This window comes from Cheilinus undulatus, linkage group 19, assembly GCF_018320785.1.
Source record: "Cheilinus undulatus linkage group 19, ASM1832078v1, whole genome shotgun sequence".
Classification (NCBI taxonomy): domain Eukaryota; kingdom Metazoa; phylum Chordata; class Actinopteri; order Labriformes; family Labridae; genus Cheilinus; species Cheilinus undulatus.
The window spans coordinates 19869136-19885164 of NC_054883.1; the positions used below are offsets into that span (position 1 = coordinate 19869136).

Sequence of the window (16029 nt, forward strand, 5' to 3'; positions counted from 1 at the left end):
AACATAACTTGTCAATTATCACATTCAGTGCCGTGTATTATATTGATTATGATGAATGAACAATAAAGACTGCATGGTGGGGCAGTGGTCAGCACTGCTGAATCATAAATATATGTCCTGGTTCAAATTCTTGCTTCCTCCCACAGTCCAAAAGACATGTTCTCTAATTGGTGGCTCAAAATTGTTTGTAGGTGTGAATTTGAGTAAGCTTGGTTTAATGACTGGTAGGTGACCAGTCCAGCCCCCACCCACCCATGACAGCTGGAATTGAAAATGAATGAGTTATACCAAACCCCAATCAGTACAACTTCCTGCAGTAAAGCCACACTTTGTATACAGGCTCATGCTGACTACTGTTCAGTGCTAAGGTGGTCTTCTGTGGCTGTTGCTCTTTTGCAGCTGTATGAGTCATGCTTGGTCTGGTTGCTTGGGATTTTGTTCCATTTCAAGAGGAATTGGTTTTCAGTGGTATTAACTTTCTTGCATATCCATGTCACTTACAGTGGATTTTTTTCTTTTTAGGTACTGTTTATGTACTGAAAGCAATTTTTAAAATCCCTTTCAAACAATTTAGATTTCACAATTTTAAAATGCTGTCATATCTTTGATGACAAAATGACGTATTCTCGCATTTGCTGTGTTATGAAATTGCTTGGAAAGCTCTTTTGGAAAAAAACCATTCAATACCATGATACTTTTGTACTGTAATTCACGTTTTACCATTGTAGTAGTAGAAACAAGCCATGTGCCCATAGGTCCCAATAGTTTCCACTTATTCAAATATGAATTTCCAGAGAGGAGAGCGCAAAATGACGAACATACCCGCAGAGGATATGGGACCCAGTTAACATTAAAAAAATTTAGGCACGAATTGGTTGAAAATACATCCTTTAAATTTATCCTGAATAATTTTGACATGTTTCTATTTTCTTGAGTATTTTGGCAAGTCGAGTTTCAGTCGACTTAATATTTAAGTTTCTATTTTTACAGTCAAGTAAAGGAAAATGTGAGGAAGACGTGACGTCAGCGTGCTTATGGGAAGTGGTGAATGATTGGCCACTCCTCTGTACGCGAGGAGGCAGCAGTCAGTAACGTGAACGTTGGGTGGTGGAGTCTGACTGAAGCTGCCAGGAGAAGAAACTACAGCAGGAGGAGAGCAGTCTGTCGGTGTTTTGACAGAAAATTCCCTTTAAAATGGCGTATCACAGTCCGTACAAAGCTCCACCGCATATCAACGCTCCCCCGGACCAGGGCTTCCTGTGGAATATCTTCCAGAGGTGAGTGTTGAAACGGCGGTTTGGGTCGTAGCTGTCTGCCCGCCTCTTGACTTGTTCCGCTCCGCAGTGAAAACTGCGGTCGACGGTAGGTCGGAGAAGAAGACGGAGGCAGTGGTGACACTGTTTTATTGACAGCTCGTCTTAATTTTGGGGTAGTTTTAAGTATTTTTGACAAAAAGCAGTGCTCTGCAGTGAAGAAAGTGATCTCTGGGTTCTAAGGTTACCTCTCAGCTGTGGCGCTTCCTGGATGTAGAACTGCAGAGCGTTGAGACACAAATGTATACAACAGTTCTTATAGGTAAATAAGGAGGTCATATTGCTCTCCTAGTCCTATCCTAGTATTTTCACAGAGCATTATTTCAGACCTTTTATGCCTCTGGTGGCTGTAGTGCCGGTAGAGTGGGTCGCCCCTCACCCGGAAGGTCGGGGGTTCGATCCCTAGCTCCAGCAGCCACATGCCTGGTGTCCTTGGGTAAGACACTTAACCCCAAATTGCTCTCACTGCTCCATCAATGGTGCGTAAATGCGTATGTATGGCACACTTAACATAGTCACCATTGTAAGTAGGATTTTTGGGGCAAAAGGTGCTTTGAGTGGTTAGATGACTATAAAACCACTTTACAAGCTCAAGTCCAGTTACCATTTGGTATTTAGGTCAAAAGCAAGCAGATGGCTCAACCAGGAAACACTTCTTCAGTTTGAAGAGTTCCTAACTGTAGTCCAAAGACCTCCAGGAGTCCTTGAGGGCTTTGGATCCAGGTTCTCCTAGTGAAAGAGGGGCACTTCCACTGAATATTTTCATAATAAAGACAGATTTGTGAGATTTTTATGAATGAATCTTGCATCTGTCTGTGCGAGGACCAAGTCAGCTGTGAAAAGATAAGCTTTCCTGATTTACCCTGACAGTTATGAGCCTATATGACGCAGCGTGTGTCTATTTGTGGAGCTCTAACATGAATACATTGGAAAGCTCTGTCCAGCATAATAACAATGACATGTGTATTTTTCGCCCCTGAGCCAGTGTTAAAGTATCAGTGGCTGCGTTCAACCAGTGATAGTCATCAATTTCAGCATAGCCTGAGTCAAAAGTGTGTCAGCAGCTAAGAAGGTCACAGAGGGGGAAACCGTTAATATGCTCTGGCCCCTGGTCGTAGTAAGCTATAGAGTTATGTAACACTGCAGAGAATTCTTTCCTGCTTCTTTGCTTTCTCACAACGTTGAGATGCTGCACGCATAGCAAGGCTTGAAACACTCTTAACGAATTATTTATGTGGTGCAAAACCCCTCAGAAATGCAGCTGGAAGTACACATCCATGTCTTTTGCTTTTTGTTGTTTCTCTTTATCTCACTACCTTTAATTCACAGTCAAGAGCAACATTGCTTCTTACTTGGGCTGGGCCACGTGGACCAAAACTCATACCTTGATACTAAATAACAACATGATAAATATCATTTTATTGTCTGTAAATAAATAACAAAAACAAAGTCAGTTAAGCCAAATCCAAATGACTGAATGACTTTAGAAGAGACTCCTTGAAATCAGCCAGTGTGCTTAATCCCTCAGCAGTGATCTGTAGTGTTGCACTGGGGAGTTGTAAGGTCCTGCACAGCAAGCAGCATTTCAAAATAAAAGCAGAGATGAGTATTTTAGGGATGCAATTTGCCAGTATGCTGATAATTCTAGACATATTTCGGCCAGTACTGTTACAAACCAGTACTGATCAGGCATCTCCTGTGCAAAGAGAGGCTGAGCCAAGCAAAGTTAAAGATAAAATATGTAGAATTTCTGCACTGAAATATATAGATTAATTAAAAAAATGACCATTGCTATGTTATTAATATAGAATTTTAAACTGAGGTCTTACAGTATCTCAAATATTTCCTGAAATTTTCAAAGACAGAGACATTTTTAATTATCTTACCTTATGTTTTATACTGCTGATACGTACGACTGATATATATCAGCTATAAATATCAGCAAAATTTTCATATCTGCTGATAACAATATTTAACTTTTTTAGCTAATGTCTGCCAAGAACGAAATCTGGCTAAGATGTCCACTGATATTGATGTTTCAGGGCAGTCACTGATACCAATTAGCTAGTTGTTCATTAGACTGATAATGAATATTTTAAACTGATATATTTACAGCAAAACCGAGCCATTAATAAGTTTCAGTTGTTTCAATATAAGATGTTCAAAATATGATAGGATGTAACATTGGGCATGCTTTTATTGGCATGGTATCTGTATTGACAGGTTTCAGCTTTATAAGTTAATTGCTGATATGAACATTTCTGCTGATATTTAAATTGCTGAAGTTGCATCTCAAGTCTCCTCAGTTGTGTCCATGAATCTCTTTCTTAAATTTTCCTTAAGTTTTAGTTCCATCTTCCGGGGACACATGGAAAGACTCAAGGAGAAGGTTAGAAGAGGACAGAGGAAGTTTGTTTTAAGGGACCTGAGATGTTCTCTCCTCTGTAGCATCATGAGTGGTGACAGTAGGCAGCCGCACAGCTAATTGTCAATCAGCTGTTTGTCTTTAAACATCTGAACAAGCAAACTGCAGTTATTAAAAAAACCTCATCAATTGTTGTGGAAATTCTTTGTTTACTTTAGGAGACTATTGAAATCATAATGATCAAACATGACACTCATTAACAATCAGTCTGATATGAACATTATTGACCCCGCAATGGATGTGAAACGTAGCCTATTTCTCACAGACAGACTCCCATTCTGTCAGACTTTAATACTCTTGTTAATCTATTAAACACAGACAACAACTGACCATTAAAGGAAATATTTTCGATTCTTTTGATTTTAAGTCTTAAAACACGTTTTTGGTTTGATGGCAAATCAGAAAACAAATCAAGTATTAAACTCCATAGTGAAAGACTTGATTATATTGATTTAGTAAAATTTCTGCTCAATATTTTATTGTAAATACTCATTTCAAACACGCTTTTAAATCTACCCTTATGTCGACTGTTCCTAAACTGGTGATGTTCATAGTCTGTGTCTGTTTTGATCATCTCTATTTTAAGATTTACCATTGTTTTGAAGTTTCATTGAAGTTAGCTGCGCTGTAGCGTCTGATCAGTGAGTGATCTCTTCACTTAATAGATTTCCAGGAAGCCTACTGTTGTGTTTCACTGCTCCTTGGTCCTCATTCCTCAGTCCTCTATCCTCTGTCGTCGGAGCAGTTTAGGAGCTTTGGGATGGTCCTTGCAGGTCGGAAACTCTTATCCTATATCCTACTGAAGAGAATTGCATTCATATAAATTAAAATTCGACAGATGTCGACAGACATCACTATCTCAGAATTAAAACATATGTTTTTGTGAAAATATGTTTATTTTCTTCTGTTTTTCAGAGTTAATTTTTTTCATACCATATTCAACCCAAAATTCCCTGCTGCCACTGAAGCATTCATCTGCATGCATTGCTGCTGCTACTCAGGCTCACCCTCCAATGGCCTTTTTTTTTGGCTTTTTTTTTTTTTTACAAGTTTCTATCATTCTTTCAAACCTTAACAGAAATAAAACTGGATCAAAGAAACAGACCCGCTATTTTTGAAGCCTTGAACAACCTGCCTTGCCTCCTCTGCAGCGATTTTAAGTTGATTAACTTGGGGAAGAAAAACAACTCAGAAAAACAGAGGAAGCCCGCCCAAGAAAAACAGATAATAACATAAAAAAAAAAAACAGAAGAAAAATCCCAATGTGAGTGCTTCCATAATATCACAGGGTTTTTCCTGGCTTAAAATGGCACCATGGTGGTCCCTTTCTTACTGTGTACTTATGTTGTGTGCATACTGGCTCAACCAAACAGGTTTAAAAGCAGCTTTAGGAAAGCTGTAACTGTAAAAAGACAAACGTGCTGCCCTTACATATGGCGTATTTCAGTTAGAAAAGTCAAATTCATTCAGTGCTGCCCTTGGAAGATTATATTTTTCATGAAAACACACGTCTGACTCTGATGGGGGCTCCTGGTGGTGCAAAATTAGGAGGCGTTAACTTTTGAATGCAGGAAAAGCCCTGCCTGTACTAATCCATCTTAAAAACTCCTTGTAGCAGGTTGTAGCAGGCAGCCCTGTTTCTTATGACAGTCATGTTCATATGTCGTGATCCTCACATTAGGTCATGCATACAAAAGACCCATCGTCTCTCACATGAGCATTACGCTGCAACCTCTGCAGCCTGTCGGTGAAAATCTGTCAGAGCGGCGCTGGAATTCCCTCAGTCATGTGACCAGAGTCAATAGAGCATTCATGATGCGGGAGGCCTCTTAATCTCTGTGACATACACGCACTTTTTCAACATGACTCACTGTCACACAGTCTTTGGTAATCCTTTCATTCTGAGTCACATTTTTAACTGATCTAATCAGGGAAGGGAGGTGTTTTCATCATCTGTGTTTGGTCTAATGAATAAAAAAAGTAGAGTCATGCTTTAATCTACCTCCAAATGAAGTGTTTTCTAATACATATTCAATCATTTCAGTCTAAATCTGCTTGTGCCTGCTTTCTGTAGAGAATGACGTTTGTGACAAAGGCTTTTGCATATAAATATGTCTTTGATGTGGATTTGGATCAACAATGCAGATTTGTGGCTAGAAATGTGGAAAAACATGATTTCAGACCATCTGCTACTAGTGAATAAACACTGCATATGTCAGAGAGACAACACATTCAGACTTGCAAGAAGACAAATCATGACTTTTGTGAGTACAATTTGGTTAATTTGGAATAAGGAAACAAGAATAAGCATCAATTCTATTGACTATAAATTTGTAGAATATCTGCATACTAGAAATAGACAAAAAGAGAAGCAATTAAAAACAACTGAGCTGCAGGCAAGTTATCTGATTGTTATTTCAGCTGTGACATTGGCTTTCCACAATCATAAGAACAGGATGATCAAGATTCAACAATGCTGTGCTGCATGCGTGTTGAAGCTGCTTGTTTTGTCCATATGGCTTGTCAACTAGCAACCTCTGTTGTTGAGGAATGAGGCCAATGCTGAACATAAGGGTGCACTCACACTAGGCCATCCGTACAGTGCCGTATTGTAACTGTGCTAAAATACAGCTGTGCTAACTTTGTACATATTGATGACTCAGTACACATAAGTATTGTTTTTTAGACTGTAAAATAGCAACGGATTTATACGATATCTGATCTGACACTGGAGTTATCTCAGCTGACCTGGGAGAGAGAGAGAGAGAGAGAATTATCGCTCACATCATATAATCTGGAGCCTGATCAGAGTTCCAGGCACTTCTGCTGAATAAAACCCCGACTTTTTAACTCGTATGAACCCCCCTTGCATTCCTTTATGCATCATGAACTGTACTATTTCTGTGCGTAATTCTGGATGCCTGCTGCCCTAAACAAGCTGTCATGTCACAGGACAGCCTGTGTCCAGAGCAGGATTAAAATGTTCAGTTAAAAGTTTTTTTTCCACCGTTACGAGAGCAATTTAACCCTCTAATGAGAGCTAGAGGTGAAAACACCTAAGGATTAAGCGATGTTCCATTCAAACCTCAGCGATCAAGATCACAATTTCACTTCTTGGTGACATGATATAGAATTAGAGGTAAGTTAATTCAGTGGATGATAGTTTGGCATTATAATTTTATAATAAGAGAGGTTAAATCAGCCGTGAGATTAACCCCAGCACACACCTGTCTGCGTATTTGGCATTCTCCTTTACGCACGGAGGATGAAAGATGTGTGTTATCCTGTGAGCTGCTGTTTGTGACTCAATCAAGGGAAGAAGCTTTATTTCACAAACTATAAAACCTCTCACACTCATTAAAGCCTGACTTTGCCAGAAACTGGGTAGAAATGTAGACTGTACTGGTATCCTGCTGCTCTCTGCGCTCTACAGCGATTTCCTCTTGTTGTTACTACACGCTACATCCCATTCTGTGCTTGTGCCCCTTTATTTGCATCTGTGCCATGCCTAGGCCCACCTCGTCCTACCGTGCCGGGGCCGCGAAGCGTGCTGCACTGAAGCATGGAACGATTGCACTAACAGTGTACCGGACTTTAGGCTGGAACGGGCCAAGGCACGATATGGATGGCATAGTGTGAGTGATATAAAACAAAACAAAAAAATGCAGTTCCTCAGGTGTCCACTTGGGGCAAGAAGGTTTGGAGCTTATCACACCAGCTTTGTCAACAGCAGTGGCAGAAGAGCAACTGATCTGACATGTCTTTTTTTTTTTAAACATGTTAATTCAGTTTAAGATGTGTATGAGGAAAAAAATAGGGGTTTTCCAAAACTATTTTTCCTCCATTTAAAAAAAACAAAACAAAAACCTTTATTTACCCAGATAAAGACCTGATGAACTTGAGATCTCTTTCACAATGATGACCCGGCCAAAAGGTCAGCAGCACATGTCATAATAAATAATACATATTCAAGAGACAGGCTACAACAATAAGGTAAAACAAACAATAATTCAGAAACTGCAAAAAAGTTCACACTCAAAGTGCTCTCCATAATGATCTGTGTTTTTAAGCATGCAGCATGGAGTGATGACAAAACAGCCTGCCATTGGTTGACAGCCCCTCACACCCTCACAAAGCATTCTGAGAAAATGATATGGCCATTAGCATTTAAGCTAGAATAAATGATTGAAAATTGATTTTAAAAAATGGACATTCAATACTGGATCTACTGATGTGGATTCAATTTTAAAGGTCCCTGGAAATCATCCAAGTTCCAGGCTTGCTAGAAATGCTTCCATAAGTCTGTCAAGGCTTAGATAGAATCATTGGAATGGTGCAGAAGCTAGCTTCAAGATGATATGGTTTGAAAGTGGTTTAACTTTTAATAACCTAAGTCACTTCATGTTGTACATGGCAACAAATGACAAAACTATATTAGATTATGCATAAATATGTGTACTTGCCAACACCAATACCCGCATTTTCAGCAGAATTAGACGTATTTATGATACTGGTGTTGTAAGGTGAAAAACTCTTTAAGAAATTATATCTGTACAGATAATACAATGACAATGTGAAATTCAAAAATAAGGTAAAGAAATAGGGAAAATTAGTGTTGAAAGCTGTCAACATATGGATTTTACACACAGATACCAACAGGCAGCCATTTAATAACATTGAATTATTTGAAAAAATAAATTGCTTTTGAAAATAAATGTAAAATGAAGTTTTAGATAATTAAGAAAGAGCCACACAATAAAAAAAGGTACAATAAGATTAACAGTGACTATTTACAGAATAAAAAAAACACAGATAGAGTACATTATCATTTAACGTAAAAGCTTTTACAAAAATGACCTCCAGTTTCGTTTAATATGTGAAACTGATCAATATCACTGAGAAACCAGATTAATTGAGCCCAGATTCTGAGGAAGACTTCTTGTTTAGTAAGGAGCAGAGAATGTCATAAGAGAGAGCCAAAGAAGACAGAAAGGCAGGTGTTGGTTAACACAAAAACTACCTGTAATTTCACACATAATAATTTTGATCAATACAAATATTTGTAATTGTGATCAAGCAGCTATAATGGACATCAGGATATCCTTGCAAGGTTTTGTTAAAGCAGTCTTAACTTGTTTCAGTTGTCTGCTCAGAATCCAGAGTTAACCCTGCTTTACTTTTTGAACATGTCTGTGGAAAAGTAGGGCGTCCTTTGTTCCGCAGGCTATATTCCAACCTTATTGCTTAATAGGAAACGCTGAAACATGGGAAAACTGAGCAGAATAACTGCATGAGCCATGGTGTTTTATGTTGTCCAGCTTTTTTTTACACACAAGCTTCACATTTGACATCATGAAGATGGAAAGGCCAGATGCTTAACTGTACGTGCTGCAGGCAAGAAGTGGTTTTACTGATGTTTAACGTATTCAGCTGCTTCCTTTTACGTAAGAGTCCGGCGAGGTAACTTCACCTGAGGCCGAGTGAGTGAGTCAGTTAATGGACAGCGAGACTAGACTAGGTGTGGGGGGAATGAGGGAGCTTATTTCACACACATACCTTTAAGAGTTAAATAATCTGTGTTTGGTAAAGGTAGGGTCCTTAACGGCTCGCAGCAACTAAACACCTCCTCAGCTTCACTGCGACAAAGCTCTCATTTATTGAAGGCATGCTGGGAGCTGTTTTTCTTACCAAGGAGGCCGAGCAAGTCTTCATATGTTTAGTTTTTCTTTGGGGGAAGGGAAAGTGAGGAGAACACAGACTTAAAGCAGCTTAGCCACATGAAGATTTGAAAACGTCACTCCTGGGAGTGGAAACCCAGCTCCATAAAGTCGGCACTGGGCCGGCTCTGTGTGTATTTTCTCTAGAGGGGGGTTCCCCGTCCCCTCCCCTCTGCCTTCTTCTCTGCTGGTATTCAGACTGTGTTTGCTGAGTGTGATCTGTATTGGCAGGTTGGGTCAGGAAGGTTGCTAAGGAACAACTGAGTCACTGGATGTTTGACAGAGCTGTTTTCTCAGACTGTGAACTCAGTATTTGAGTCACAGTCCAGCCTGTTGATGCTCTTATGTCTCCACATGTCTGCAGAAGACTCTTAGCTATATTATGGCTGAGTTTATGCCTATTTTATATGTTTTAAAAAAAGTTTAACAGCCGAACACTCCAGCAGCTCTAAGTTTTTTCATCATTATTGCTTGTTATTACAGGCAGGGTTTTCCCCACATGCTTGTATGGTTTTTTTTTTTTCCATGACGTAAGACAGCCTGATGCTGGTTCGATGCTGATGAATTATCCTGGAAGAATTTCTAAGCTGAGGCCCAACTTTTTCTTGACCAAACACATGAAGAAAACACAACTCCTACAGGTTTTTAAAAACATCTCACCACACTTATAAACACAAGCTGAATGGCCAGTATTAAACCTTTTACTACACAGGCAAGATACACACAGAGCTTGTGTGTTGCTCCGTGCTTTTCCTTGATGACTTGGGAGCTCACATTTTCCCACCCATACTCACTTAGGTGTTGCTATGTGGTAGAACAGTTCAGTTCACTTTTTCACAAAAACAGTTTAAATGCTACGCAGGTTTGTTTACTCAAGTTAATGGTAAAATTGTCCACAGGTCAACTGGAGATGTAAAGAGAACTTTTAAGGAGGAGGAGGAGGCATCACTGTCTTCTCCCCTCTGCTCTCTTGTCTGCACCAGAGCGCTGCACTGTCTGGCTGATTCAAAGAAAAAGTAACCCCTAAATTCCAACAGATATGTGTCTTGTCCATTTTATATAGCACTTCAGTAGTATCTTCTTTCATGATTCTGTAATTCCCGCATGAACTCATCAGTCTCGTGGGCTGGGCATAGGGATGGGGATTGAAACCTGGGTCTGTACAGACCCAGTTCTGTGTTTTTCAAATACCCAAAAATCAATAAAGTTTTATCTTATCGATACTGCTATCAAGTCTCACAGGCTCTGTGATGTAACGTCATTTTAAGGTGTAAGGCGTAAAAAATGCATCAGTTGTTTCAAGAGGAACATTAACTAAAAGCACATTGGTATTGTGCATTACATTAAACCAGAATGTGGTACCCTCAACTGTCGACTTAAGGAAAGAAGACTCCGTCTGTGAGTCGCATGCAATAATATCTGCCTGCGCTGGGAGTAACATGCAATCATACCACTATTTCAGCTGCTATGGGACAGTTTTCTTCTTCAGTTGCTCTGATAACCTCTAAAAAGTGCTCTAAAACTTTGTAGCAAGCCCTGTTTGTTAAAAATATTAATGCAGTGTGGAAATCCGTGGTGGAATTTGGCAAAATTGAAGTTGATTAACAAACGTAACAATCTGAAAGACGGAAAATTTGATGCAATCACTAGTTGAGCAGTCCGCCGATGCCCGGCCCACTGAAAACACAGATATTAGACAGCTATGTTGGAATAGTCTGGGCTTTACACCTTTAGAAGTAATAAAAACCATTGTATTGTAGTGGGGAGAAAGCTCTTTGAAGCATAGAAATCATATCAGCCCTAATTGTTACAATCAGTGCATCTTTTCAAATCTCTTAAAACATTGATGTTTTCCAGCCTTACTGTGTGGTCCTTTCTGTTATGCAGGCCAGCACCTCACCAGCAGCAAGATGTCCACTAAAGCCTTTTCAGATCAGCATTTACATACTGACACGTCATTAAAATAAACCTCTTACTTGAAGGAGCAGCCAAGTGATTATCACATCAATAACCCGAGGGGCACTGCAGTTATTATTAGGTAGGGTTTAATGATTTTTTTTGTGAGTGCAAACAGCAAACCTTTCCTTGTTCTAGGCTCTCCAGTGTGTCTGTGCTCAGTCTTTTTCTGTTTGTATCCCTGTAAACTGAAAATGTAGAAAATATGCCCTAACTTTGATTTTTCTGGATCTTGGGGGGATTGTGGACGGGCCAGGGGCACTTTCTGTTAGAAAAACTTGAAAAAGTTTATTTTGCACAATATGTGACCTTTAAGCTTTATGATAGTTTTTGGTTTTCACATTTTACAATGCTGGGACTCTCCTAGTGAGATCTTCCCATCCCTGCTCCCCAGAGCATGTCAGCATCAGACACACAGTCTTACCAATGATACCCTAAAATGCACAGAAGAGAAGCTGTCACAAAGGAGTCCAGCCGGTTCCTCTGGCCATCATTCAACATCCAGGCCTGAATACTGAAACTACTTTTTATTCACGTCCCTAGTTTATGGACACAGGCCCACAGCTAGACTCTGGTGACTTATTGTTCTTTGCAATAAAAGGGCTATCTGTTTCAGCCAAAATGAGTTTGGAAATATCAGCATATGGGATGGTGGCAAAAATCTAACACTGTGCATTCCTAGTTTTTTTTTAAGATAATTAAGGGTTATGTTTTTGTCTTATTCATTATCATTACAAGGAATGATGCTTAGAATGATAGGTTGTTACAACATGACCACTAAGTCGTTGGACTACGCTTATGTATGGTCTATTAATTTAATTTGGGTTTTGCTTTTACTTCTTACTCTAAAAATATGCAAAAATGTCTGAAATACTTGCAAGCTAACAATGTGCCGGCGGCGTTACAAGCGATTAGTACGGTTGCCAACATTCACTTTCACTTTGCTGTCTTCACACAAACTCACACAGACACAAAATCCACACTCAGAGCTGGTCTGGCCAGTCTCAGGGGATCTAGCACACAAACTTTCTTGTGTCCTGATCACAAGCCTCTATTCATGCCCAGTAAACTGTTGAAATACTGACACGCGCTCAGGACGATAAAGTTTCAGCTGGCGACTGGTGATGTCCGCTCCTATTGTGTGGGTGTGTGAAGCTGTGAATGCAAGCGGTATCTAATCTGTGCTTTCTTTCCCCAGGGTCGACAAGGACCGAAGTGGAGTGATATCAGACTCAGAGCTTCAGCAGGCCTTATCAAATGGTATGTATCAGAGTCTGACTGCTCTGCCACTCCCTTTTTCTTCCTTTCATCTCATATTTCCTTATTTCTGACCATTTTCCTCCCTTCTCCTCCTCTCTGCTCCTGTTATTTTTCACATTTTTATTACTCCCTTTTTTTCTGTTCCTCCTTCTCCGTCCCATCCAGTCGTTACACACCATTGCTCTCAGCCACTCTTTGATTTAAACAACTGCCAAGCCCGAGCGAGAAAACAGATTGTGCTTTTATTTTTATCCCAGAGTGGCAGGTGAACTGAGTAAAGATGAATTATTGTTGTCCCAGGACAGCAGAGAGGCAGGTGAAAAGTTGATCAGTGTTGCTTCAAAGAGAAGACTTCAAAATGCCTCAGCGTCCCTGTGGTGACAGCCCACGCATCATTGGTACAGCTGATGGTTGAAGGTGTATGCGTTTGAAATTGTGTCATAGTTTTCTGCAGTACAGTAAGTACATTTACATGCCGTTAGACAAAGTTATTTAATTGTTTAGGTCAACTAAAACTAGATGTTAACATGCCTTTAAACATGTTTGTCTGACTGAGATTGTACTAAATCATATTTCTCAAAGTTGTAATAACCCACCTTATGATCTGAGATCAGTGGTCTTTTGCATGTAAGCACCTTAATTTAACTTGTCTGGGCTAGACCTTCTGAGCATGCTCAGGCTCTGCACCAGACTTTGACCTTGAAGTAGGGATGCAACCAAGGACTATTTTCATCATCAACTAGCCACCTGCTGGTTTCCCAACATGATTAATTTGGTAGATGTTCACACAATTACGTGATTGCTGCTATTGAGGTAATATGCCATGAAAAAAAATGTTAAGTGTAAGAGTAGAAGAAAAAATAAAAAGGAGAGAGAAATAGAAGTGAGACTAGACTTCACAGTCTTCAAATACTCACACTGTGCTGTCGTGCTGTAGAAAGAGAGAGGAGTTAATAACTGAAAGGATGAGCAGGATAAATGTTGCTTTTAAACTGTGAGTGCAACAGTAAATGCCCTCCTCCAACTCCGCAAGACTCAAGCTGGCTCCCATGTCTGCTCGTTGCTCAAAAGTTAAAATGGCAAGGTTAACCCTGAAGTTAGCTTTGGTGCTGCAGCATAAATGTCTAAATTCCCATGAGATTTTTTTTGGACACATCAATGTTGCATTAGCCCCCACCATTATGCTATGCTTTGTTTCTGTGCCACAGTGCTTGATTTGCATGCGACTTTGAGCAAAGATTGTAAAGGTGTGAGAAGGCTCATTCCACATCCGTATCTGTGCTGGAGGACAATGCAATGTGCATGTTCTGCATAAAAACATGCATCTGCATTTAACCTGTCACTGACAGATTTTTTTTTTTTTAACATTCATTTTTGGGCATTTTTGTGCCTTTATTAGATAGGGGAGGACAGTGCATAGAGTCGGAAACAGGGTCAAGAGTGGGGGAGAGACATGCGGTAAGGGGCCTCAGGCCAGATTCGAACCCTGGCCGCCCGCGTACATGAGGAGCGCCTTTAACCACTAGGCCACCTGCTCCCCCTGTCGCTGACAGATTTTGTCACAGAATTTTGTTTTGATTCCTCGCATCCCTACCCGGAAGTCAAACAGCATAAAACTGCTGCTTTCAGGACTTATGACATCAGTCTACATGGACACAGTGGAGGGCTGACACCCTTCAGTCAGTTGGTCCATAAGTTGGTCAAAGAGCTCTCCTCATAGCAAAACTGTAATTGGTAGGACAATCAGAGAGAAAGAGAAAGTATTGTGTTATTGTTACATTTTATAGAACATAAATTTTCCACCGTTACCAAAGAAAAAAAAAGATATAAACGTGATATTTTTAACTCGGTGCTTCTTTTTAATCTGAGTCCTTATCAGTTCGACATTTTTTCCATTCACTTCAGTAAGCAAATCTATCTTGCATGCTGTCAGGACACCATTTACCATGACAGGGCATGATTCTTTTTGGTATGAAATAACGTAGAGAAATTTTATCATGGTTATTAATGATAACCAGTAACTGTTTCATCTCTAGTTGTCATACTGTCTTGGTTATGAAACTCTTGTGATGTTGTAGAGCATCAGATCAGTCTGATCAGCTGCAGCATCTAATCAATGACAGCAATCAAATAAGAGCGTGTCAGAGAAAGAGTTCTGAGAAGGTGAGTTCTGTGTATCCTGCTGATGGTTCCTCAGATCCCTCCTCCTAGCTCCTTGATGCTATTTTGGTGTAGAAGACATAAAAGCTAAGGAGGAGATCATAAGGATGAAAGAATTTCAAAATAGCCCTCAGTTCAAGTGAGGAGCAACAAACTTTAAATCAAATAAACTCAAGATTTACCCTTTAAATACTACTTGAAAAAGACACAGAAAAGCTTAGTTTTGTTGTTTTGCTTGTGTCCCTATCAGCATTAAAGCTGGGTGATAAGGATCCATTAGAATATCTCTATACTGTTAAGTTGAATGGCAGTAAAGGATATAGAGTAGAACTGACAAATAGTAGTTACAATAACAGAATTATGAACTTTGATATGAATTGTATTCATATTATACTAAAACCTGTTTGATACCATTGCAGAATAAATAGAAGTCCTAAAAACCTGATATTGGGAAGTTTTTTTATTTTTAGTCATGAGAGTGGAGGACAGTGGAGGGAGTTGGAAATAGGGGGCGAGAGAGTGGGGGTTGGACACGTGGGGTAAGGAGTTGCAGGTCGGACTTGGATCCCTAAGGCCGAGTGCAGAAACATTACAAATAAATGACTTTTTTTCTGCAAGTTATGTGTTTTATTCTTTCTGGAATTTGTTTTTAATCATCAAAAACAGCAGACAGACTCCTACACACTTTCTAAATTGCACAGAAGAGAAAAAGCACTTTCTAAATTGCAAGGAAGGCCTCTTTCCTCATTTTCCAAATCTTGCTAATGAATTTATGCAGTCTAGACAGTCTGCAGGAGTTTGTCTGCATTTTCTGACCACTAAATTTAATAAGTTACTTAATATTGGGTGTCTAGAACTTCTATTTTTGTCGCTGTGGGATAGAACGGGTATTAGTAACATTTGAGTTTTACTTATAATGTAGTTGCACCTAAACTAAATTCACCCTAGAATTTGAAATAGCTTACCTAGTGGTTGATAACCATTTTTCTGTTAGTGGTTCCTACTGTAAACATCTTTACACTGAGCATTTTTTTAAAACAATTAATTCCACACTGCATCCATCAATGGCCATATGAAGTCAATAGAAAGACAAAACACATAACAGCTTTAACAGTACCAACAATATTGTCTTACCCATGATCATGTAAACATATCTTAAAAATGCAATAATTTGCACAGCCCTAAACACCAGATTAGC

General features: G+C 39.6%; 1 protein-coding gene across 1 annotated transcript in view; it reads left to right on the top strand.

Moving 5' to 3' along the window:
- Positions 1-1083: 1083 nt before the first annotated feature.
- pdcd6 (programmed cell death 6) overlaps positions 1084-16029 on the top strand; it is a 36309-nt gene continuing 21363 nt past the window's right edge. Inside the window, exons 1-2 of the mRNA XM_041813696.1 lie at positions 1084-1277; positions 12610-12671. Of these exons, the coding sequence (XP_041669630.1) occupies positions 1195-1277; positions 12610-12671 (145 nt within the window). The 5' untranslated portion in view covers positions 1084-1194. The remainder of the gene's footprint in view (positions 1278-12609; positions 12672-16029) is intronic.